The sequence below is a fragment of the Staurois parvus genome, unplaced genomic scaffold, assembly GCF_062004578.1.
Source record: "Staurois parvus isolate SC_StPar_1 unplaced genomic scaffold, SC_StPar_1.0 ptg000196l, whole genome shotgun sequence".
Lineage (NCBI taxonomy): Eukaryota > Metazoa > Chordata > Amphibia > Anura > Ranidae > Staurois > Staurois parvus.
In genome coordinates this window covers 2,348,183-2,375,310 of record NW_028317992.1, presented here as the reverse complement: position 1 = coordinate 2,375,310, position 27,128 = coordinate 2,348,183, and the positions used below count along the sequence as shown (strand labels likewise).

At 45.4% G+C, this 27,128-nt stretch overlaps 1 protein-coding gene across 1 annotated transcript in view; it reads left to right on the top strand.

Annotated features, from left to right (window-relative positions):
• The window catches only part of LOC149461619 (kelch-like protein 35), a 63,293-nt gene that overhangs the window by 29,704 nt on the left and 6,461 nt on the right, over nucleotides 1–27,128 (top strand). Inside the window, exons 2-4 of the mRNA XM_089677996.1 lie at nucleotides 5,780–6,670; nucleotides 7,750–7,934; nucleotides 22,027–22,145. Coding sequence (XP_089534122.1) covers nucleotides 5,780–6,670; nucleotides 7,750–7,934; nucleotides 22,027–22,145 — 1,195 coding nt within the window. The remainder of the gene's footprint in view (nucleotides 1–5,779; nucleotides 6,671–7,749; nucleotides 7,935–22,026; nucleotides 22,146–27,128) is intronic.

Here is a 27,128-nt window from a genome sequence, read left to right as displayed (position 1 = left end):
CCTCCCGGGCTCCACACTCCAGCCTTCCCAACTCCATCTTCCACCTGACACTGCAGACCTCTCCCAGAATCTGCACCATTTGAGGGTTGGCTTGATCACCATCCCCAGCCTCCTGCCAGGTAATTAGCCAATGTTCTTCAAACGTGCAGATCTGGGCCTCCTTTTTTCCTCCAGAAAGCTCTCAGATTTCTGGAAAGGTGGGAGGGCTCCAGAAGCCCTGACCTGATAGAGCCTCCTAGCCTGTATTGAGGTGAACCCCTGCCTCACTCACAGGCTGACTCATCCCAGGCTGCTACTCAGGCTCTGCCTAAAAAAGAAAAAACAAACAGCCTATCTAGCTAACCTGGGGGGCATTACATTACATTCTGTAGCGCCACCCCCAGCTGGGGCCACTGGTAGATGACATTCCCCTAAGGTTGCCCTTACCTTGCAAGCCTCCCGACACCTCTGACACCTTGGGTTCAGACATACAGTAGTTCACAAAAGATATTCAATGTAAAGGGAATCACAGTGAATCAAACAGTGATTACCAATAGGCCCTGAAAGAACCTATGAGCTCAGGTATAAAAAGAAAGAGGAAGACCTTTCTGTGTCAAGCTGCTCCCTTAAAATCCTGATGCCACGGGCCCAGAAAGGACCAGCACAATTTATAAGAACTCAATATGTGGACAGTGCAACAAGCAATTCCTGCAGTGCTTTTGTGTGGTCACATGATCTATCTCCATTCTGGGGCATCTGCAGGGAAAGTTCTTTGGGGGGGCTTCTGTTACTCTACTGATGTCTGCTCTCTATAGTATGAATCTGTGTCTGCACAGCCCTCATTGGTGCTGTACCAGTCACATGACTAAAAAAAAGTAATTTCAAAAGAGCAGTTCAAATTAAATGTATTATTAATATAAAAAAACAGTTTTACAGCTCCCTATAAATCTTTATTGAACATGAATTGGTTATTTGTTGTGCATTAATATGGTGTAGGCGGAGTCAAAGATGATTGACAGTAGCTTTCATTTTGCTCAGACAGCATCTGCATCCAAGGCCCTTGTTTTTACTCTACAGGTATTAGCAATTGCATTTCATATATTTAATACTGATTTATATTAAAACTAATCTTTTTTTAATTGATGAAATCAAGCAGCATACTATATACCCATAGTTTTTAGCAATAGGAGGATGTGCAGGAGGAGGGAGGCAGGGGAGTTTCATTTACCGCTGTGTACAGTGGGGCAAAAAAGTATTTAGTCAGCCACCAATTGTGCAAGTTCTCCCACTTAAAAAGATGAGAGAGGCCTGTAATTGGCATCATAGGTAGACCTCAACTATGAGAGACAAAATGAGAAAAAAAATCCAGACAATCACATTGGCTGATTTGGAAAGAATTTATTTGCAAATTATGGTGGAAAATAAGTATTTGGTCAATATGAAAAGTTCATCTCAATACTTTGTTATATATCCTTTGTTGGCAATGACAGAGGTCAAACGTTTCCTGTAAGTCTTCACAAGGTTGGCACACACTGTTGCTGGTATGTTGGCCCATTCCTCCATGCAGATCTCCTCTAGAGCAATGATGTTTTGGGGCTGTCGCTGGGCAACACGGACGTTCAACTCCCTCCAAAGGTTTTCTATAGGGTTGAGATCTGGAGACTGGCTAGGCCACTCCAGGACCTTGAAATGCTTCTTATGAAGCCACTCCTTCGTTGCCCGGGTGGTATGTTTGGGATCATTGTCATGTTGGAAGACCCAGCTACGTATCATCTTCAATGCCCTTGCTGATGGAAGAAGGTTTGCACTCAAAATCTCACGATACATGGCCCCATTTATTCTGTCCTGTACATGGATCAGTCGTCCTGGTCCCTTTGCGGAGAAACAGCCCCAAAGCATGATGTTGCCACCCCCATGCTTCACAGTAGGTATGGTGTTCTTTGGATGCAACTCAGCATTCTCTCTCCTCCAAACACGACGAGTTGTGTTTCTACCAAACAGTTCTATTTTGGTTTCATCTGACCATATGACATTCTCCCAATCCTCTTCTGGATCATCCAAATGCTCTCTAGCAAACTTCAGATGGGCCCGGACATGTACTGGCTTAAGCAGGGGGACATGTCTGGCACTGCAGGATCTGAGTCCCTAACAGTGTAGTGTGTTACTGATGGTAGCCTTTGTTACGTTGGTCCCAGCTCTCTGCAGGTCATTCCCTAGGTCCCCCCATGTGGTCCTGGGATTTTTGCTCACCGTTCTTGTGATAATTTTGACCCCACGGGGTGAGATCTTGCGTGGAGCCCCAGATTGAGGGAGATTATCAGTGGTCTTGTATGTCTTCCATTTTCTAATTATTGCTCCCACAGTTGATTTGTTCACACCAAGCTGCTTGCCTATTGCAGATTCAGTCTTCCCAGCCTGGTGCAGGTCTACAATTTTGTTTCTGGTGTCCTTCGACAGCTCTTTGGTCTTCACCATAGTGGAGTTTGGAGTGTGACTGTTTGAGGTTGTGGACAGGTGTCTTTTATACTGATAACAAGTTCAAACAGGTGCCATTAATACAGGTAATGAGTGCAGGACAGAGGAGCCTCTTAAAGAAGAAGGTACGGGTGTGTGAGAGCCAGAACTCTTGCTTGTTTGTAGGTGACCAAATACTTATTTTCCACCATAATTTGCAAATAAATTCTATTCAGATCAGCCAATGTGATTGTCTGGATTTTTTTGCTCATTTTGTCTCTCATAGTTGAGGTCTCCCTTTGATGCCAATTACAGGCCTCTCTCATCTTTTTAAGTGGGAGAACTTGCACAATTGGTGGCTGACTAAATACTTTTTTGCCCCACTGTATATGCCTACATGTGTGACTGTATAGTCACATAGGCTGCACAGATAAGAAATAAGAGGAAATGAAGAGCTCAGAATTGAACTGAAACTGGAACATGCTCAGTAGATGACAGCAGCTGGTATACACAATCTCAGATTGCAGTGGGGAAGTTGGGAGGGACAGCTGAAGGCAGGATCAACCAAGTATAATTCACTCTACACAAAACAAATACTTTAGTGGCTTTGTGAAAATGTACATTCTGTTATATAGAATGTAATGAGAGGTTTTTATAGTCTATGTTTAACCGCTTCCCGACCGCCCTATAGCAGAAATACTGATACAGGGCGGCACGGGTGCGCAAAATCACGTGTATATACGCGATAGATAGATAACTAGATGGTAGAGCATGGAGAGCCCACTGAGCTGCATGCATTCCATTCAATATAATGTGTGCATATTCAACAAATGGTATCCTATGTACCGCATATACAGTTAGGTCCATATATATTTGAACACAGGCACAATATTCATACTTTTGGCTCTGTATGCCACCAGAATAAATTAAAATGAAACAATCCAAATTAGTTTGGAGTGCAGACTTTCAGCTTTAATTCAAGGGGTTGAACATAAATATCAAGTACAAATTTTAGGAATTGCAACCATTTTTATACACAGTCCCTCCATTTTCAGGGGCTCAAATGTAATTGGACAAATGAATATAATCATAAATAAAATGTTCATTTTTAATATTTTATTGAGAATCCTTTACTGGCAATGACTGCAGGAAGTCTAGAACCCATGGACATTACCAAAGACTGGGTTTCCTCCTTTCTGATGCTTTGCCAGGCTCTATCTGCAGCTGTCTTCAGTTGTTCTTTGTTTATTGGTCTTTCTGACTTTAGTTTTGCTTTCAGCAAGTGAAATGCATGCTCAATTGGGTTGAAATCAGGTGACTGACTCGGCCATTGCAGAATATTCCACTTCTTTTCTTTCAAAAGCTCCTGCGTTGCTTTTGCAGTATATTTTGGATCATTGTCCATCTGTACTGTGAACTTTGCTGCATTTGGCTGAATCTGGGCTGACAGTATATCTGTAAACACTGCAGAATTCATCCGGCTGCTTCTGTCTTCTGTCACATCATCAATAAACACCAATGACCCAGTGCCACTGGAAGCCATGCATGCCCATGCCATCACACTGCCTACACCATGTTTTACAGATGACGTTGTGTGCTTTGGATCATGAGCTGTTCCAAGCCTTCTCTTCACTTTTTTCTTCCCATCATTCTGGTACAGATTAATCTTAGTTTCATCCGTCCAAAGAATGCTTTTCCAGAACTGGTCTGGCTTTTTTAGATGTTTTTTGGCAAAGTTTAATCTGGATTTTCTATTCTTCAGGCTTATGAATGGTTTGCACCTTCTGGTGAACCCTCTGTATTTGCTCTTGTGAAGTCTTCTTTTGATTGTAGACTTTGACAATGATATGCCCACCTCCTGGAGAGTGTCCTTCACTTGTCTGGATGTTGGGAATGGGTTTTTCTTTACCATAGAGAGGATCCTACGATCATCTACCACTGTCGTCTTCCATGGGCGTCCATGCCTTTTTATGTTGCTGAGCTCACCAGTGCGTTCTTCTTTCCTCAGAATATACCAGACTATTGATTTGGCCACTCCTAATGTTGCTGCTGTCTCTCTGATGGATTTGTTTTGCTTTTGAAGCCTTACAATGGTCTGTTTCACTTGCATGAACAGCTCCTTTGAACGCATGATGTGGGTTCAAAGAAATAGATTCCAAATGCAAATACCACATTTAGAATCAACTCCAGACCTTTTATCTGCTTAAATGATGAAGAAATAACAAGGAGTAACCCACACCTGGCCATTAAACAGCTTTTGATTCAACTGTCTACTTACTTTTGGTCCCTGGAAAAAGGGGGGATGGTTACTCTTAAGAACTGTAATGCCTAAACCCTTCCTCCAATTTGGATGTACATACCTTCAAATTAAACCTGAGAGTGTGCACTTTCAGCTCATATCCATATATAACTATAGCTTGAACATGTTTTGGTAAATACCTGAAAAAGTCTAAAATTGTGTCAAAATACTGTATACTGTATATATGGAACTAACTGTAGGTCCAAAAAGAAAGAATGAGGCATAGATACTCTTACTCTTTCTTATAAATGAGAAGTATGGTCAAAGCTATTTTGGCCATTGTTATCTTCTGTGTAACAGGAGTGCACATAGTTCTTCACTCCTGTGCCCTAAATTCAGCTGACAGTAGGCTGAGGCCCACTGTCAGCTGACGTCACAGCCAGTCCATACTCTGCAGGGATCCCGACAATAATGTCAGGATCCGCCCAGATGCCTGAATGGCAGCTGGCTCAGCATGCCGCTGAGAGCCTGAGCCAGTGGCTCCCATGCCCTGCACAGCCTGGCTCTCCAATGAGCGGTGGAGGGGCAGAGCAGAGAGGCAGTGACTGACAGTCACTGCTCACTGCTCACTGAAGATCAAGGACTGAGAAATCAATGGTCATGTGATTATTATTATACAGTATTTATAAAGCGCCAATAGTTCGCTCAGCGCTGTACATTACAATGGGGGACAGAACATGTGACAGAACAATACCAATACAATGCAAAACATGAGGGGATTGAGGGCCCTGCTCTTTGGAGCTTACAATCTAGGCTGATGTGATCGCTCAGTTCTCAGTCTAGAGCTAGAGGGGGGGGCAGCTGCAGCATCAGATTGATGCTGCTTCCACATTAGAGAGTATGCAAGGTTTTTTTTGTAATCTTCTCTTTTAAGTATTTGTAACATGCACATGGAACAATAAAAACACCCTATCAGGCATCCATGCTCTATCTTAAGTTCACAAGTTTACCTGTGGCTCATCCTTTCTTCTTGAATTTATACATTTGAATAAAAAATTCCTTTAATATCTTCTGCCTCCTCTCTAATCAATGACTTGTTTACTGCAGGGTGGAAAAGACTTCAAAAGAGGAACCAGAATCGGAATCTATCAGTCTTGAAAATTCCTTCCAGGAGCCGAGAATGGTGAGACAACAGATATGGCCTTGCGGTGGGACATGCCATGCCAGGGAGATCCTACAGAGCCTAAATATCTATAGACAATGCGGAATTTTTACAGATGTGGTTCTCCAGATAGAAGATCAGACATTTCCCTGCCATCGAGGCGTACTATCAGCCAACAGTTCTTACTTCAGAGCCATGTTTGGAGGAAGCCTCAAAGAAAGCAACCTTAGTGTTATCAACATTCAAAAAATATCAGCAAGAATTATGGGCTGTCTGTTGGACTTCATGTATGGTGGGAACCCAACGATCCAAGAAGATAATGTGGAAGAACTCTTGCAGGCCTCAGATCTTCTCCACATCTGTAGTCTAAGAGATGAGTGTGTGAAATTTTTGGACAGTCAACTAGATCCTTCCAACTGTGTTGGCATCATGAAGTTTGCAGACATGTTCTCAATCCCTTCTCTCTCCGAGAAAAGCAAAAAGCTGGTGCTGGAAGGTTTCGAGGAGGTCTCCTGTCACGAGGAGTTCCTGCAGCTGAGCAAAGAGGAACTGACTGAGTATGTGTCCAATGACGACCTGGTGGTGAGTAAAGAAGAAGTCGTCTTTGAAGCTGTCATGAAGTGGTACAAAGAGAATAAGACCACTGGAACTAAAGCTTTGAAGGATCTTCTGGAACACGTGAGGCTGCCTTTGCTGGACCCTGCTTATTTCATGGAGAAGGTGGAAATTGATAAGACCATTCAAGGCTGTCCAGAGTGCTTCCCTTTGTTGCATGAGGCTCGGATGTTCCATATTCTTGGGAATCCAGTCAACTCGATCAGAGCAAGGCCAAGAAGGTAATGAAATAAAGACTTTTTTTTGCCTTTCATCCTGTCTTTGTGTTACATTAACCTAAACTTATATAGGCTTTTTTGATGTAAATGTTTTTGAGGCTCCACTACATTATTCTCACTACCACTCACATGTAGTCTTGAAATACTCTACGGTATGTGGGCTTGTGCCACCAGCTCTGTATTACAAAGGTGGAGGCTGGCACTAACCTCACCCAGAGGCACTACTAGTTACAAAACTATACATACCACTGCAAATGATACTGCAGAGGAACACTGTGCCCCAGAATAAGAACTCCTGTGGCTTTGAGTGTCACTTTGTGCTTAGTCTAATGCAGGGGCTGACTGACCATTTGGAAACTAGGGTACTGCCGAGGGCCCAGGGTCAGTAGGGAGCCCCATGAGATGCCCCTGGTACCTTTTACATAGGCTTTTTTGAGTTTGGGCAAGGACACAGGGGCCCCATGATCCCCTATTGCCCGGGGGCCCCATGAGTTGTCAGTCCGCCCCTGGTCTAATGTCATCGTCGAAGCGGTTGTGCACAATTATCCTTTAGTAACTAAGAAGAAACCCTCAAATGTGTTGAATAGAAAAATCAGCATTAACAAAAATAAAAATAAATATATATATATATATATATATATATATATATATTATATATATATAATTTTGTTTAGAAGGTGTTTTTCTTAGGCAGGGTGGGGGATGTTTGGGGATTTATGTTGTATATTTTTTCTTTTTTTGAGCATTTGTTTGCGATTTGTGCTACTTTTTTCCATTATTTTACTGCAAATAAAAAACATAGACTATTAAAACTAATAAGGCACAAGAAAAAGTCTATGGCATATGTTACTCTCAGAAATCATTTAAAGCCCATTCTACCCTTAACAATCACCAAAAACTATCTGCTTTTCTTATTCCCCATTGTCTCCAATGCATTTCACCAAATGATGATATGTTGCTGAATTTTTTTGATTTTCGATAATGGGGGAAATTAAAAATCTAAATTTTGCTTATCCCTAGTGTTCAGTCACTGAAAAATTTGGAAATACTATAAGTTTTCTTTTTCTTACACTTTCTTGCAGATTTGCAGACTTGTCGGAAGCCATCGTGATTATTGGCGGTTGTGATAAAAAGGGTCTTTTAAAGTTACCCTTTACTGAATGTTACTATCCAAGGAGTGGGCAGTGGAAGCCTCTTGCCAGCATGCCAGGATATACCAAGTCTGAATTTGCTGCCTGTACATTAAAGAATAATATATACATCTCAGGTAAGTGCTCATTCTGCTTGTCTACAAACCGTACAATTCAAGATACAGTACGCTTCCATCAATGACCAAAATGAGTATGAAGGAAATGGTTGAGTTTTTTTGAGTTGGTATTGAATTTTTACTTTAAAGCGTATCTTCACCCTGTAAAACTTTATCTCTTCGCTCCACCCCTCCTCTGGTCCTCAACATGGATTAAGAGGTTTTTTTTTCTCCTTTATTTACATTTTTTTTTTAGGACAAATTTCACTCCCATCCCCACAGGACCTTTTTTTTTTTTTTAATTTAAATATTTATTTGTTTTCAAAATATAGCAATATAAATATTTCCAACACAAGAAACAATAAAGTACAACATAACAACTTTCTTCTAAAAACACTTATTGCATATCATTTTCTCCCCTTAACCCCCTTCCCTCAACCCCCCCTCCCTCCCACCCCTCTTCAATAAACCCCTGACATCTGTCCGATTCCCATCTTTATTCTTATTTACGGAGTGACTTCTTTCTTCTTTGCTCTAAATTCCTCCCATTTCTTCCATTTTGTATTATAAACCTCCATCCTGTCTTCCTGTATATAATATAATTTCTCCATTCTAACAATCTGATCCACTCTGTCTATCCAGTCATCTACCTTCGGTGCCTCAACTTTACGCCAAAACCTAGGTATCAATCCTTTAGCTGCATTTAAGTAACACTCTATACCCATATCTTTAAATGTTTTCATTGATATTTGTGTGATATGAAAAAGGCATATTTCAGGGTCCAAACCAATCTCAATTTCAGTGATATTCCTAATTTGATTTATAACCTTTCTCCAATAAACTTGTATTTTTGGGCACCCCCACCACACGTGATACGTTGTGCCCTCCTCTCCACATTCTCGCCAACACCCAGGTTGTTTCTCCCCACTCATTTTGTGCTCTACCATCGGAGTGATATACCACCTACTTAAACATTTATAGTTCAATTCCACCTCCCGCATGCTAACATTTCCGTGTACCATTCTATATATTTTTCTTTGTGTATGTTCCTCCCACTCCACCCCCAAATCCCTTTCCCATTTTTCTATATATCTTAATTTTACCTTACTATCTAAATCAGTGAGAATTTTGTATATTTTAGCAGTGCCGTGTTTCCCATCACCTCGAATTTCATAAAATTTCTCAAATAAATTCCAATCCTTTCTATTTCTAAGGGGCTTCGTCAGTTTCCCCACAAATTGTTTTAATTGATTATACCTCCATATGTCTATCTTAGTGAAAATCCCTCCCTCTTCCCTTTTCAAATCCTCTAGTGTTCTTAAGTTTACCCCCTCCATTACGTCTCTCAGCTGAGCATCTTCTTTCTTAACCCATTTACCCGTAATTTCCTCTTTACCTGGGGGAAAAAACTCTGAATTTCTCAGTGGCATTAACAGTGAATTAAACTCCCAATTCCTTAGTTTGTGCAATCTATCCCATTCTTTCAAAACAATCCTAGTGTATGGACTTGTGCTCTCAGCTAATTCTCTAAACTGTGTTGACACCCAAACGATCCCACCCAAATCTTTCCCACTAAGTGTATTTTCTATTGTAGCCCAGTTTTTACTCTTTGTATTGTGTTTCCAATCAAAAATTCTTGATAGGATCACTGCTCTATAATATCTTTTGAGATCCGGCATTCCTACCCCAACCTTTTCCTTATTTCTACTCAGCACTTCATATGATACTCTAGGTTTTTTATTTTTCCATATATATCTTGTTACCATTTGCTTAATTGTTCTAAAGTATGTCCCTGGGAGTTTAATGGGAATCATTTGGAGTTTATACAAAACCTTAGGGAGAATTACCATTTTTATTAAGTTAATATGACCTAACCACGAAGGATTTCCTCCTCCGATTCTCTTCAATTCCTCCCTAATCTCATTTAACAATGGTATATAATTTGCTTTATAAAGATTTTTCTGTGAAGAAGTAAGTTTCACTCCCAAATATTTTATTTCTCTATCTTTCCATATAAAGGGGAACTCTCTCTGTATCATTTCTTTTTCACTCTTTGGAAGATTTATATTTAATATCTCTGTTTTACTCGGATTAATTTTTAAGTTTGCCAATTCTCCATATTCTTTCAATGTTTTCATTAGGTTAGGAAGCGTTATCCTGGGGTTACCAATATAGAACAATAGGTCATCCGTAAATGCGGCAACCTTATGCTCTATCTTTCCTACGTTAATTCCCTTTATATCTATATTTTTCCTGATTGTTAATAGCAAGGGTTCCAATGACAAAACAAACAACAATGGGGATAGTGGGCAACCCTGTCTAGTTCCGTTTGTCATTAAAAAAGATTCTGATCTCTCTCCATTTACCATTATCATCGCGGAAGGCCCTTCATACAATCTTCCAATCCATCTCCTCATCCTGTTACCTAGTCCCAAAGCCTCTAGCGTATCCATCATGAAACTCCAATTAACCCTGTCAAATGCCTTCTCCGCGTCTATTGATAGCAATAGTACTGGATTCTTTCCCGTTCGACTTTTCTGAATAAGCATCAGGGATCTCAACCCATTATCTCGACCCTCCCTTCTGTCAGGGTCCGCCGCGGCTCCGTCCCCGGCGCATGCGCAATAGCGGCAGCTCACGCCGGGACACAGGCACCAGATCCCGGCGGGCCGCGGCTGACAGGAGGCCGCGCATGCGCAGTAGGAGCCGCGGGCGCGCCTCGGGCGACCAATGACAGCCCGGGGGCGCGTCCTGGGCGGCCAATGGCAGTGCAGGGCGCGATATTTAAAGATGCCCTGCACTGTCACAAATCGCCGCAAGGTCTGATCTGTTACCTGTGTTTCCTGTGATTGTGACCCGGATTGTTTGACGTTCTGCCTGCTCCTGCCCTGACCCGGATTATCTGACTACGCTGCCTTCCCCTGTGATTGACCCGGATTGTCCCTGACTACGCTGCCTTCTCCTGTCCCGACCCCGGCTTGTTTGACCATTCTGCGGACTGACCCCAGTAACTGACCCAGCGTGCGACCTGACAACTCTCTGCCTACTGTCTCGGTACCACGCCATTTCCCACGGTGACAACCGCCGGTTTATCCTGCCAGGTCCTGCCGGCCTCCTCACATCTGACTCTACTCTGTCCTACTTCTATCCACGGAGGCTCCCTCTGCCACGGGTGGTATTGCTCGGAGGTCGTGACCTGGTCCTGGTTCTGCTCCAAGTCCATCCCCACCATCAGGGGCCCTGGTGAAAACACAGACCGGGACTTAGACCCCACGCTCCGGGTGATTCCGCCTAGTGGGCTGCCAGAGGTGCCACCTGGCGGATCCGTAACAGTACCTTGCGTCCATGACAGAGTCAGGAAGAGGCCCGGCCTCCCTGGAGGATATCTGCCAGCATCTGGCAACCCTAACCCAAGCGGTCCAGACTTTTCATACCCGATGCTCCCACCTTGAGGACCGCATGGAGACGTTAGTCACCCTTACATCCCCGGCACAGAGCCCGAGTCCCGCAGCTTCTCCTGGGGAATCACCTGCTACCCCAACTCCCGGAGCAGGGGCCACACCCCCTACTCCTGAACCCCGCGTTCCCTTACCAGAACGCTTCCGTGGAGACCGAAGCCGCTTCAGGGCTTTCCGGAATGCGTGCATCCTGTTCTTCGACCTGCAGCCCCGCACGTTCACGTCCGAGACCGTCAAGGTGGGGTTTATAGTCTCTCTCCTTCAGGATGAGCCCCAGGATTGGGCTCATCGCCTGATGGAGAATCACGACCCCCATCTTGATTCCGTGACTGAATTTTTTAGAGCCATGGCCATACTATATGACGACCCTCAGCGAGCTGCTTCCGCAGAGTCCACCTTGTACTCTCTGCGGCAGGGTTGCCGGGCAGCCGAGGAGTACGCGTCTGAATTCAGACGCTGGATGGGGGACACCCGATGGAACAATGCGGCATTATGTCACCAATTTTGCATCGGGCTATCTGAGTCACTCAAAGACGAGTTAGCACGGGTAGGCCTACCTGACTCCCTAGAGAAGCTAATCGAGCTGGCCATACAAATTGACCGCAGACTGAGAGAACGCCGGCTTGAACGAAGCAACCAGGGTCAAAGGGCGGCTTGGGTCCCATCAAGGGGATTATTCCCCCCCACAGGAAGCACTACCCAGAGCTCGGAACCTGAGGACACCTCCGAACCCATGTAACTGGGACTGGCTCGGTCCACATTATCGGCCGAAGAACGTCAGAGGAGACTATCACAGAACCTCTGTCTGTACTGCGGAGAAGCTGGCCACCGGGTGCGCTCCTGTCCTACGAAAAAATGTAAGTCCACTTCTAGTTTTTTTCCGTTATCTGCAGAAAGGGGTGATCAGTCAAGTTATCTGGCAATACCGGTGTCTTTACAGCTCCCAGGAAGAACCTTGACGGTGACAGCTATCATAGACTCGGGGGCATGTAGCTGCTTTATTGATCTCACGTTTGCTCACCAGCAAGGTATCCCACTCCAGACCAAGGAAAGGGGGCTGAACATCTTCCTGGCGGATGGGTCTAGCTTAAAATCGGGAGTGGTGAATCAGGAGACACCCCCTATTTTCGCCTCAATGGCTGATCATCACCAGGAATTCCTCCGTCTGGACGCCATCGCGTCCCCCCTTTTCCCGGTCATTCTGGGGCTTCCTTGGCTGCGAGCCCATAACCCCCAGATTGACTGGGAGAAGGGAACCGTGCAGTTTCGGTCCACATACTGTCTGAAAAGTTGCCACGTCTCAGGGCCCGTGGTCCCCCAATTACTCCTATGCATGGATGGGGATACAGATCTGTACCAGGTTATTCCCCCGGCCTACCACGACTTTCTGGACGTGTTTAGTAAGCAAGGGGCAGACACACTTCCCCCACACCGATCTTACGACTGTCCCATAGACCTCCTGCCCGGATCTGAAATTTCGTTCGGCCGTATTTTCCCTTTATCGGAGCTCGAGTCAGGAGTTTTGAGGGAATACATAGACGAAAACCTTCAGAAGGGGTTTATTCGCCCTTCCACGTCCCCAGCCGGGGCCGGGCTATTCTTTGTAGAGAAGAAGGACAAGACACTGCGGCACTGTATGGACTACCGCGACCTGAATAGGATCACGGTGAAAAACCGCTACCCGTTACCCCTGGTTCCCGAGCTCCTCCAGAGGTTAAGGTCCGCAATGGTTTTTACTAAGCTAGACTTACGGGGGGCCTACAATCTAGTTCGTATCAGGGAAGGTGATGAATGGAAGACGGCCTTCCGTACGCGATACGGACACTTTGAATACCTGGTCATGCCGTTCGGGCTCTGTAACGCTCCGGCCACCTTCCAACATTTTATAAACGACGTGTTTCGTGATTTCCTTGATATCTTCATGGTTGTCTATTTGGACGACATCTTAATCTTCTCGCCCTCTCTGGAGGCTCATCGAAATCACGTGATGCGGGTGTTGGAACGTTTGCGCCAACACAGGCTATACGCCAAAGCAGACAAATGCTGTTTTGAACAGCATAAGATCACATTCCTGGAATTGGTTCTCTCCCCCGCGGGGGTCGCGATGGACCCCCGGAAAGTCTCGGCAATCCTGGATTGGCCGATACCCACCGATAAGAAGGGCGTGCAGCGTTTTATCGGTTTTGCAAACTTTTATCGAAAATTTATCAAGAACTTCTCCGGACTGGTCTCCCCAATCACGCAACTGACTAAACAGGGGATCCGCTTTAAGTGGTCTACCGAAGCACAAACTGCTTTTGAAGTTCTCAAGAAACTTTTTACCTCTGCTCCGATACTCAGTCATCCCGATTCTTCTCTCCCATACGTGTTGGAAGTGGACGCCTCAGAAAACGCGGTAGGAGCGGTCCTGTCTCAAAGGAACGGCACCAAGGAGCTGCTACATCCTGTAGCGTTCTTCTCCAGGAAATTGACACCTGCCGAGCGAAACTACGACATCGGAGATCGGGAGCTCCTGGCCATAAAGACCGCCCTGGAAGAATGGCGGTACTTGCTGGAAGGAGCTACACACCCCATCCTGATATATACCGATCACAAAAACCTGGAGTATTTGAGGACAGCCAGATGACTGAAGCCACGCCAGGCGAGATGGGCTCTTTTCTTTTCCCGGTTTACCTTCCACATAACCTATCGACCTGGCTCTAAGAACACTAAGCCGGACGCGCTGTCCCGCATGTTTGAGGACCCCGACGATACACCAAGACCTGACACGATCCTACCATCCGGAAACTTCCTCGTCCTACAGACGGAACTCCGCTCCAAACTTCTTGACGCTTCCGTGGGACTACCAGCGCCGCCTGGGAAGCCTCTCCTGAACCGTGAAGGGTTATTGTGGAAGGAGGGTCGGATCGTAGTACCCGAAGGAGTCCAAACCATGGTCCTGGGCCACTGCCACGACCATCCAATGGCGGGCCATTTCGGAGTTACGAAGACCCTGGAACTTCTGCAGCGCTCATTCTGGTGGCCAAACATGGTCAAGGACTGCGAGCGCTACGTTCAGACTTGTCCTACCTGCCAGAGGAATAAACCCTCCAGAAGCAAGGCCTGGGGATTGTTGCGCCCGTTGCCAGTTCCAAAGAGGGCCTGGCAAATGATAGCCATGGACTTTATTGTCGAACTCCCACCATCTCAAGGCCACACTGCCATATTTGTGATTGTCGATCGCTTCTCTAAGATGGCCCATTTCGTACCCCTGGAAAAGACACCATCCGCGCCGGAAATTGCACAAATATTTATCAAGGAAATAGTTAGACTACATGGAGTTCCCGAGGATATAGTATCAGATCGGGGAGCCCAGTTCACTTCAAGGTTTTGGAAGGCCTTGTGCGAAGCATTGGGAATCAAGTTGTCACTCTCGTCCGCTTACCATCCCCAGACCAATGGGCAAACAGAGAGGACCAACCAAGTATTAGAGCAATACCTCCGATGCTACACGTCCTACCTACAGGACGACTGGTTGACGCTGTTACCGTCAGCGGAATTTGCCTACAACAACTCGAACCACTCCGCTACGGGGCAATCCCCGTTCTTCACCAATTACGGTTATCATCCAACATTTCTTCCCGATCTCATGCCAGAGAGCTCAGTACCAGCATCTCAAGACATCCTAAATTTCCTTTCGACCAATAACAAAACAGTTCAGGAGGCCATCACGAAAGCCCAGGAGGACAGCAAGAAGGCATTTGACAGGAGGAGAAGGGGGGAACTGGCGCTTCAACCTGGAGACCGGGTTTGGCTGGCCACTGCCAACTTGAAGATGCAGTGTCCATCAAGGAAATTGGGTCCGAAATTTGTTGGCCCGTTCCAAGTCAAGCGAGTCATCAACGAGGTGGCTTACGAACTCGAACTGCCGGAGTCTTTCAGGATTCACCCGGTGTTTCATGTGTCTCTTCTGAAACCAGCCGCATCGGACCCTTTCCCGGATCGGGAATCCAGGCCTCCTGAGGCAGTCACCATAGGTGAACAAGAAGAGTACGAGGTAGAAACGATTCTCAGTTGCCATAGAAGGGGAGGCCAGACGCAGTTTTTGATAAAATGGAAGGGTTATGGTCCTGAGGAAAACTCTTGGGAACCCATCCAGAATGTTCACGCTCCCAGGCTCATCCGGGAGTTCTTTCGTGGCCACCCGCGGTGGAGAAATCAGTGGGGCTCCCGGAGGGTGCCCATAGGGGGGGGCAATGTCAGGGTCCGCCGCGGCTCCGTCCCCGGTGCATGCGCAATAGCGGCGGCTCACGCCGGGACACAGGCACCAGATTCCGGCGGGCCGCGGCTGACAGGAGGCCGCGCATGCGCAGTAGGAGCCGCGGGCGCGCCTCGGGCGACCAATGACAGCCCGGGGGCGCGTCCTGGGCGGCCAATGGCAGTGCAGGGCGCGATATTTAAAGATGCCCTGCACTGTCACAAATCGCCGCAAGGTCTGATCTGTTACCTGTGTTTCCTGTGATTGTGACCCGGATTGTTTGACGTTCTGCCTGCTCCTGCCCTGACCCGGATTATCTGACTACGCTGCCTTCCCCTGTGATTGACCCGGATTGTCCCTGACTACGCTGCCTTCTCCTGTCCCGACCCCGGCTTGTTTGACCATTCTGCGGACTGACCCCAGTAACTGACCCAGCGTGCGACCTGACAACTCTCTGCCTACTGTCTCGGTACCACGCCATTTCCCACGGTGACAACCGCCGGTTTATCCTGCCAGGTCCTGCCGGCCTCCTCACATCTGACTCTTCTCTGTCCTACTTCTATCCACGGAGGCTCCCTCTGCCACGGGTGGTATTGCTCGGAGGTCGTGACCTGGTCCTGGTTCTGCTCCAAGTCCATCCCCACCATCAGGGGCCCTGGTGAAAATGCAGACTGGGACTTAGACCCCACGCTCCGGGTGATTCCGCCTAGTGGGCTGCCAGAGGTGCCACCTGGCGGATCCGTAACACCTTCCTCTAACGAAGCCCACCTGATCCCCATGTATCCAATCTGGCATTAGATCCCTCAACCTATTCGCTAAAACCTTTGCATACAACTTCGTATCTGTGTTCAGCAATGATATCGGTCTATAACTTGAGCACTGGGAGATATCTTTACCTTCCTTATGAATCAAAACCACCTGGGCCTGTAGGGATTCCTGTCTCATCTCAATCTCTCCTCCCAACGCATCCATATATCTCTTTAATTTAGGTAGTAGTAAGTCACTATATTTTTTATAGTACCTCACAGTATACCCATCTGGGCCCGGGCTTTTCCCCGACTTAAAGCTTTTTAATGCTGTTTTTAGTTCTTCCTGTGAGATTTCAGATTCTAAGGAGTTTAATAGTTCTTCACTTAATTTTGGTAATCCTGCATTTCTTAAATATTCTCTTCTTTTCTCCTCATTTACCTTTTTGATCTTATTTGTAGGGTCGTTGGGGGCAATATTATATAATTTACTATAGTAATCCTTAAAAACTTTTGCGATTTCTTTAGTTGAGTGGACTAATTCTCCCTTAAAATTTTTTATTTTATCTATATAGTTTCTATTTTTTTTCTTCCTCAGAGTTCTCATCAAATATTTTCCCGGTCTATCTCCCCATCTATATCTTTCACCCGTGATTTTATGAATAATTCTTGTTTTTTCTTCCTCCAATACTTTCTCTAATTCTTCCCTCTTTTTTATCATTTTTTCTTCTATCTCTTTCGTTATATTACTTTTATGTAGGAGTTCCAATTCAGCTATTTCCTTTAAGAGCTCACTAATCCTTTCTCTCCTTTTCTTTTTTTTCTTTGTCCCAATCGCAATTAGGATTCCTCTGATATATACTTTATGCGCCTCCCACACTGTAGCCCTTGATACATCTCCCGTTTCATTTTCCTCAAAAAATCTCCCTATCTCCTCCCTAATTTTCCGTTCAGTATCTTGATCCATGAGAAGTGCCTCGTTCAACCTCCATGTCAGTCCTCTCGACGACCTCCCTCCCCATCTTAATTTTAACGCAACAGGGGCATGATCTGAAAGGGTCATTACTTCTATCTTAACACTAGACAAGTCTTCGATGAGCCGATGGTCTATCAATATATAATCTAATCTGGAGTATGTTTTATGAGCGTTAGAATAAAAGGTATAGTCTCTGTTTCTGTTGTTTACTATTCTCCAACTATCCACCAATTGGCTCTCTCTCATCACCTTCTTCAATATTCTCATCGACTTGTTTCCCTCTCTCAGCCCTGTAGAAGTTGTGTCTATTTGTGGATCCATACATAGGTTAAAGTCTCCTGCCACTATTAAATATCCCTTAGAGAAATCCATCAATTTCTTCAGAACCCCTTTCAAAAACATCTCTGGCTTCCTTTTAGGACAGTATATATTTGCTAGCATACACTCAATATCTTGCAATTTGCCTTTCAAAAACAGAAACCTCCCATCCGGATCGGTATTCCTATCTTCTAGTTCAAACCTAACATTTTTTGCAAATCCTATAGCCACCCCCTTCGCTCTCTTAATTGGGGAATCCGCATAATACCAAACCGGATGGTATCTAGATTTCAACTTAAGATTTTTTTTTTAACTCAAGGTGCGTTTCTTGCAAGAATACTACTGAGGCCGCTCTATGCTGTAGTTCTCTAAATAACCTAAATCTTTTACTTGGGCAGTTCAGCCCATTTACATTATGAGTTATAAACTGTATTTCCTCCATCTTTTGTTTATTTGTCGTCTTTCTATTTTACCATCTCCTTTCTTCTTCCATTTCCCTCTATCTCTTCTTTTATGCCAGATGTCAGTTTTAAAAAACCCCTCTCCCCCCCCCCCTCCAATTCCCACCCTCCCTTCCACTTTAGGCCTATAACTTGCCTTCTCCCCTCCTCCTCCCTCCCGCCCACCCATTTTAGGCTTGTAGTTTGCCTATAAATCTGTTGAGGATCTAAACCCTTCATAGATTTTGTACCTTGGGGTTGAGCTCCTCCCATGGACGGCCTCTCCCACCTCCCACCCCCCCAGATGCCCCTTGTCTATTTCATAAACTCAAGAAGGTTCCACTAAGATGTACTTCCTTCGGGCGAACAGGAAGTAGGGAGAAAGAGAGAAAGAAAAAGAGAGAGAGAGAGAGAGAGAGAGAGAGAGAGAGAGAAAAATACTCCTCTATCTTCCCCTCCCAATTAACTGCCAGTCTTCCTTTACTCTAGCGCCACTATCTCCTACCTCCTCCTCCCAACCAGAAATTTCTATAGTTTGCAAATCAAGTCTATTACAAAAGTCTCTTAAATCCTCAGGAAATCTCAAGTAGGCTGTAACTCCATTCTTCCATCCGATTAGACACTCAGGAATACCCCATCTATAGTGCACATTTTGTTTTTTCATTTTCTCTAACAGGGGTTTCAAAGATCTTCTTCTCCTAAGTGTCTCTGTTGTCAAATCTGCAAATATCTGTACATTTATTTCTCCATATTTAATATTTGATCTTCCCTTAATCTTTCTCCATATCTCTTCTTTATCACACATCTTTTGGAATTGGACAATTATGTCTCTGGGTTTCTTTTCTCCATTTCCATGTTGGATCCTTCCAATTCTAAAAACCTCTTCCAGATTCACCTGTTCTGTTTCTGGTCTATCTCTTATGGAGTTTAAGATTTTACAGATAAAGTCTCTCACTTCCTCTTTCTTCACGGACTCCGGGATACCTTTTACCCTAAAGTTCTTCCTTCTTTCCCTGTTTTCCTGTATTTCCATCCTATACAACAGTCTTTTTTGCTCTTTCTTAATATCTTTTGTCCTTTTTTCTAAGCCAGAGATTGGGCGTGATTTTTAATTCTTTCCTCTGTCTCCTCCATCCGCAATAGTAGCTGCCCTAAATCACTCTGTATGATTGTCAGTTCTTGTTTTATTGTTTTTTCTAGACTTTTGAACATATCTGCCATCTCTTTCTTATTTGGTACTTGCAGTTCACTTTCCAGATTTTTCCTCTCCACATTCTCTAATATTTGTTGGCTATTATGCTTTATTCCTAGGGAAAGTCTCGGGCTAGCTTCCAAGCTCATTTCCAGCTCACTTTTATCACCGATATCTTGAGATCTTTCTGGGGTCACATTACCTTGAGACGTATATTTTTTTATCGTGCCTACTTGGGACCCCTTTAGCCCACTACTTTTAACGTTTTTATTCTTCATCTCTTCTGTGGGTTTTATTCAATTAAATACAGGAACCACCTTGGTTTAACAGCTACAGACCAGGTATCTAGGTTTCAACACGTGCTTATTTTCCACTTTCCCACTGTGCTCTCCTTCTTCTTGCAGGGCTGCTAGTTACTTTTATACTTAATCTTCCCCAGGGAGTCTACCCCTCTTCAAACATACAGTCACCATATAATTACAGTTTGCTAGGTATTGCTGCTCACACTCACCCTCTAGTTGCTTTTCTTCTGGTGAGGCAGCCACGAGCCACCAGCTGCTAACTTCAGCTTCCCACTGCTCTCTTCAGGGGGACTCCTCTGGATCTTCTTCCCCAGACCCTACTCCCCTGTGTACAAGCTCAACACACACGGGGAGTGGGTCATCCACTACACGAATGTCTTCTCCTGCAGGTTTTGCAAGGGGGGAGCGAGAGGGGGGGAGCGAGCCGGCGTCTCCACTCTCACTTCAGATGCCGGCCGGCTTTCTCCCCTTCCCAGTAGTGCTTTGCGTTTTCCACGTGTCTGTCTGCTCCGTGACTCCCCACTCTCCCAGCAGCCCCGCACGTTAGTCCGGACCTCCTGCAGCAAGCCCCGCCGTCCAGCACACCCTCCTCTCTCCACTCCCGGGCCGCTGGACCCGCTCCAGAGCCGTTGCTCGTGGGTAAGTCCCCGGGTCTCTCTTTTGCTGGCATCTGGGGTGGTGTAGGTGATTCGGAGAGCACCCGCTCCGTGCTCTCCTACGCCGCCATGACAAGGCTCCTCCCCCCCCCGACCAGTCATCACATCATTCAATCCCATCCCCACAGGACCTAAGCGAATGAGGTGTACTTTCCTCCCTTTGCCTCCTGGGGTATGCACGTCACATATCCCAGGAGGCATAGCCTTTCATTCAGCAAAGGAGGATGGGGTGGACCTATTGGTACATCATTGAGAGGTTTGCCTGTTGAATCTGGACCAGTCATCAGCCTATCGATGACTTTACAGGCAACCATCGCGGCACGGGACCTAGCATTGCCAGAAGAGAAGAAGTTCTCAGCTAGACTGCGCTAGATCTGCTGGGTGGGTGAGTATGCTGACTCACCTAGGGGTAGGCAGGGGTAATTAAAAAAAAATATGGAAGGGGGGAGAGTGAATATCCACTTTAAAGTGGAACTATATTAAAAATAATAAAATAAAATAAAATTGCGAGCTGGTTGGATTTTTATTGCAGAAGAAACATAGCACGTCTGTTGTGCAGTAAAACAAACTTACCTGCCTGTTCTTAATCTTCTTTACAAAGTGCATTGAGTGTAGTGCACATTTTTCGGCATGCCATGGTGCCAGAATGTACTTTTTGCATTCACTTCGGTTACATCACTCTATCCAAGGCTATCAAGATGGCTGAGGATCCTGAACCCGGAAGCCGACTGGCTAACGATATTGGCTCTGGTGAGGGAGTAGAGTATAAGACCACTAAAAATCTATAAATGCATTTTATATGTAACTTTTACGTTTCAGTTTTCATTTTTACTTTACAAATTATATCATTTTGATACTAGATGGGGTCAACATCCAATTTTGAATATCATAGATACCCTTCCTAAATTGTCGACAGCCAATTTTTTTTGTTGCGTAAGGAAGGAATTAGTTTGTCAGTCTTGATTGGGGAGATTCTCTTTACTTCTTGAGCTGGAGATGCAACAAGAAGCGAAATCTCACTAAAGCAAGAGGACCTCAGCTATCAATGGTTCTCACTGGAAGATCTCCCGTCACCTTCTGTTCCATTGACTAATGTAAAATTTTGAATTTCCCATCACATTGTCTACTAGTCCCAGCAGGGACACATACAACAATAAAACCCTAGCAGAGGCTGTAACCCTGTGTCAGGAATGGACTTGCCAGTGGTGGTGGGACTCACCTGCCTTGTGGGCTGCAGTACCAGGGCTGGCCAGCGGGTGCTCTCAGCAACCAGAGGCTCACTCCTGCAATGAGCCATCACCTGAGGCTGATTACAGAAGGTGTATTTAAGGAATGGCCAGGCCTGTGATCAGGGTCTTGGTGTATGTTTCCCATGAGCCCCTGTACCTGCATCCTGTCTGCTTCCTGCCTGATCCTGATTCTGCTTTAATCCTGACTCTGCATGAACTCTGCCTGTCCTGACCTCGGCTATTCCTGACTACCCTTCCGCCTGCTCCTTGTACCTTGCCTGCCCATTTGCTACCGACCCGGCCTGCCCGACTACGTTTAGTATTGTTCCTATTGTTATCTGTTGGAGGTTTGGTTGCTCTGTGTTTATGTTTAGTCTTGCACTGCGTTTATGTATTGTTTAGTCTTTAATAAATTGTGTTGTTTATACTATACCTGGAGCCTGTGTTTCCCTGTGTCAGTCCACACATTTCTGGTCATACCCAGATCCCTAACACCCTGTAAGGTATAGAATAAGAGGTTGTTCTAAACTATGTGATCTCCATTGTTGTCCTTCCTCAGGTGGACATATTAACAGTAGTGATGTCTGGATGTTCAACACTCAGCTCAATGCCTGGATCAGAATTGCCTCGTTAGCAAAGGGCCGGTGGAGGCACAAAATGGCCATTCTGAACGGAGAGGTAGGACATTTTAAACATTTTTTTTTAGAAAGTAGGAAACCCATTATATGGATTGAGGAAGCAGAAGGCATTGACTGCAACAAACTTACCTTCCCTATTCACTACAGACATGGACTGCTGGCAATGAGCAAATTCAGAGTAGTAATTTCCTTGACATCTTGGTGACGGCCCATTCATACTTGAGCGGCGCCAGGTACTGTGGTAATGTGAACACGTCTGTTTAGTGTGTATTGCCACAACACACAAGTATGAATGGGCCCTCTAAATCTGGAATGCTGGGGTCTAGGCTTCTCCACTCTAGCAAAATGTTTCTTTTAATGTTGGAGAGATTCCCCCTCACCTCTTGTGTTTGTGACAAGGTTGTCACTGTCACAGGAAAGGATGGAAGCAGGGGCGGAGTGACAACTCATGGGGCCCCCAGGCAATAGGGGATCATGGAGCCCCTGTGTCCTTGCCCAAACTCAAAAAAGCCTATGAAAAAGGTACTAGGGGCATCTCATGGGGCCCCGGGCCCTCGGGCAGTGCTCGAGTTTCCAAATGGTCAGTCCACCCCTGGATGGAAGTTTCTCCCCATCAAGACATAAAATGTAGCATCCATCCTATCTAAGCCCGTACAACTTGTCATGCGACTTTGGACAGACAGGGGTTGATTTACTAAAGGCAAATGGGCTGTGCACTGCAAGAAAATAAAAAAACTGCATTTTTGCTTACACATGATTGGATGAAAGAAATCAGCAGAGCTTCACATTTATAAGAGCTTCCCCTTGGATAGAAAGCAACTGCACTTGCTGTGCACAGTATATATACCTTTAGTAAATCAACCTCAAAGAGTTGCATGATAAGTTGCATCCCTTGTATTTCAATGGAAGCCGTTCAAAGCGATGCGACTTAAAGTTGCAGCGACTTTAAAAAAGGTTCCTGTATTACTTTGATATGACTTTCATGCGCCTCGTGTGCCATAGACTACAATGTGAACTCTCAAAAGTTGCATGAAAGTCACATCTTAATGGTATCCATGCAACAGTTGTGCAGCAGTCAAAGCCAAAGTCATCAGCCAAAGTCGCATCCAAGTTGCACCAATCCAAAGTTGCATCAAAGTTGCACCAAAGGTCACCGTGCTAAGTTGGAATGAAAATCGGAACAGTTTGAGTCGCAAAAGTGTGAATGGAGCCTGAAACAAAATTTTACTTGATGTTTCACTCAACAAAACAAAAAACAAAAAAAAAAAACACTGGAGTTGATTTACTAAAATCAAAAAGACTGTTCACTTTGCAAGGGATGGCAGAGCTTAGTAAATGAGGTGAAGCTCTGCTAACTTAACTATCACCCAATTATGTGCAAACAAAACTGCTGTTTTTAATTCCTTACAAGTAATGTTTGCAAAGTGAAATTTCGCCACATTTACTAAGCTTTGCGGAAAATTCCCTTGCAAAGTGAACAGCCTATTTGCCTTTAGTAACTCAACCCTACTGTCTTCACACGTCTTTGCATTGCCTTTCAGCTGCAGTGAAAGTGAATGGCACTGTGTGTGACCACAGGGCTGCGAATAAGGGGGTACCACCAGTCCTCCTGTACAGGGCCCAGGCCAGCAGGGGAGGTCCAAGCAGATGGGTGTATCGGATCTGGGCAGGGAGACTGATTGGCAGGTTGGGGGGTGTACAATTACTGGAACCGATCCCCTGTATGGCTCTTTCTGCAGCAGCTGAGCCATACAGGGGATCAGTTCCAGTAATTACCCCTGCTCCCATCACTCTCCTTGTGCACCATATGTTTTCCCCTGCTGCCCAGGCCCCCCTGTGTGCCATTACCCCCTCCTCCTTCCCACTGGCAGCTGCAAGCACACAATAGGATCCTTCAGGATGGAGAGAGAGGGAAGGGTAAGGTAAGTATGTCATATTTACCAGCCCCTTCCTTTTCTGAATGAACAAAATGAGCGATCAGTACCAATCACTCACTGTGTTCATTCATAACTGAAGCATAGTAAATGGCAGTTTTTGGGGCTGGGCTGTCAGATTGGCTGTATGGGGCCCTGTGGTTTCTAACAGCAGCCCTGTGTGACCATACAATGTTTGGGCAGTTGCAGCATTTGTTCTTTATGCAAGAGACATACGAACTTCTGAAAAATTCGATAAGTTGTGGTTTGGCTTAACTTTTTAAACATTTCTTGGTATTTCCATTGAAGTCAAGGCAATTCTAACCTGTCTCCGAAAAAGTATGTATTACAGAGCATCAAATAATGCAAAATTGTGTAGAATGGTTGGGAAAGCCTGAGCCATCTCTACCGAAGATAGTAAGGAGAAAGGGTGGGATTTGGTAGCACTGGCACCCGGGTTAAAGATGCAACACCAAAACTTGGATTTAACCAGAGCATCCGAAATAATAAAATCTGGCACTTGCATAATTTTTAGGGGTTGTTTTACCAGCAAGTGCCAATACTTTCGGCCAAGTACTTGCCAATACCGAGTACCGATACCTTTGCGGTGTGATCTGAGCCCATACCAAATGACTGGGCTCAAATTGCACTGCAAAGAATTGTAAGCGATTTGAGCAAGAATGCAGTGCGATTCCTGTCTGACACCCCGGTCACATCAGGGCCGATTTTGAAATTGTGCGACTTACAGTGAAGTCATACAATTTTAAAATCGGCGACCTGCTGATTTCATTGCGATTTGCATGACATCCGACACAGACGTCTATACAAATTGCAGCAAAAGTAGTATTCCACCCTTGGATGGATCGGTGACTGGCGATAGGAAGTGGGCAGATATGCTTCAGAGGGTCATTTCATCCAATGCTGGTTTGCTGCTTACTTCTGGTGAGTGCATAATGGTGGAGGAGTAACATGGAAGTCACGGGGGTCACAATCATTTTTTGGTCACCATTTGATCACATCACTGTCTGGTTATTTGGTCAAGTTCTTTTTTGGGACACATCACAGTGGATCAATTGCGTCCCAGTCATTCCTATATTGGACATTCTGTACTGGTTATTTATTGAATTGTTTGGTAACACATTTATACCTATTTCATATATTCTAGCGCCGCACCATTTGTTCATATGCAACAAAAGTAGTGCATGCACTACTTTAGAAATCGGTGCGGCTCCGACCAAGTCGAAACCGCATTGATATGACCGCTCTAATAGCGGACAATAGGGTGCGACTTGACATATGATTTGCAAGTCGCATGGCATGCAAATCACACATTCAGTTTCCCGCATAGCTGCTGTGTGAACCCAGGCTTGTCATAGTGACCTTGAGCCTGAGCTCACACAGGAGCGGTGCCGGAAACGGCAAGAGGGGTTCCAGCACCTCCAGCTCCTGATCCGACTGTGGACATCAGCGGCTGTGACTTCGGATCCTCCTGCCTCGGCCATGGGTCTCTTCCCCCAGCCTTCAGGGGTTCCAGCCATCCACTGAACCACTTCCCTATCCTCCCCGGTCCTCTTGTACCAGATTGCCGATCCCCTGCTGTCAGACAATGAAAAGCCGCTTCACAAGTCCGGAGATTTTAAATCCCTGCGGCTTTCTCTCCTCTCCTTGCAATGCTGACAGTATGGACTATATGGATTCTAATTGGTCAACACCGTCACATGGGTGGTTCTAACCAATCAGAAGCCATCTAGCCCGTACTGTCAGCACTGCAAGGAAAGGAGAGAAAGCCGCAGGGATTTCAAATCCCCGGACCTGTGAAGCGCGTTTGTTGTCTGACAGTGGGTAATGGCAATCTTGTACAGCGAGACTAGGGGGGATGGGGAGGTGGCCCAGTGGATGGCTGGAACCACTGGAGGCTGGGGGAGAGAGCCATGGGAGAGGCAGGAACAGGGGCGGACTGACAACTCATGGGGCCCCCAGGCAATAGGGGATCATGGGGCCCCTGTGTCCTTGTCCAAACTCAAAAAAGCCTATGAAAAAGGTATCAGGGGCATCTCATGGGGCCCCTACTGACCCCGCTTTTCACAAGGTGGTATAGCAGCGCCTAACAGGCACTGAGGATATGCTACCACTCCTGCATACCTTTATTTACAGGTATTTTTCATATGTACAATTTTTCAATGCAGAACCTTACTGCAACTGTGAGACGAACGCTTTCGGAAGTATTCAGCTTGCAGTTGCGGTGCAGCCCCATTGAACTCAATGGGCGTGCTTGACAGGGGGTGCCACCTGTCAGACTCTACACCCCAAATTAAAAACGCCACGGCCGCAAGCCTCTTTTGTATTGTTTCATTTCAGGAGGGTGGCCAGGGGGAGCAAAACCATGGGTTAGCTGCCTGTTTTTAATGTTTAGTTAGAGCCAGTTCACACTACTTTCAGTTGCTTTTTTTCTGCATCCAAAACGCACAGAAAGTAGGTTATATGGTTGTCAATGTCATAGTTCACATCAGAGCTTACAGTTCCAGTGCATTCCAATGCAGAAAAGAAGTAGAAGTAGAACAGGCTGCATTTTTTCTGCACAGAACTGTACAGGAACATGGTAAAATGCATCAAAAAGACACTAAAACGCACTGGAATGCACATGTCGCTATTTAAATCAAAGAAAAAGAGAGGGGGAAAATGAACTGGAATGCTTAAAAATGCACTGGAACACTTCACAAACGCATCAAAAACACACCAGAACACGCCAAAAACGCGTCAAAACACGCATGCAAAAATGCATCTGGACCGTTTCTATATAGTGTGAACAGGGCCGGTTCACACCATAGAAAAGCATAGAAAAGCAGTCCAGATGCGTTCAGGATGCGTTTTTGTATGCATGTTTTTGACTCATTCCGGTGCATTTTTTATGCATTCCATTTTTCCCCCTCTTTCTTCTTCAGTTTAAATAGGGACGTGCTTTCCAGTGTGTTTTTGGTGCGTTCTGGTGCGTTTTACCCGTTTATCTGCCCGTTTACGGATGAAAAATGGACACCCATGTATTTCTATGGACTAGCGGATGTAAACGGATGATCGTCTGTTTACATCAGTTAATGTCCACGTCCGTTAAC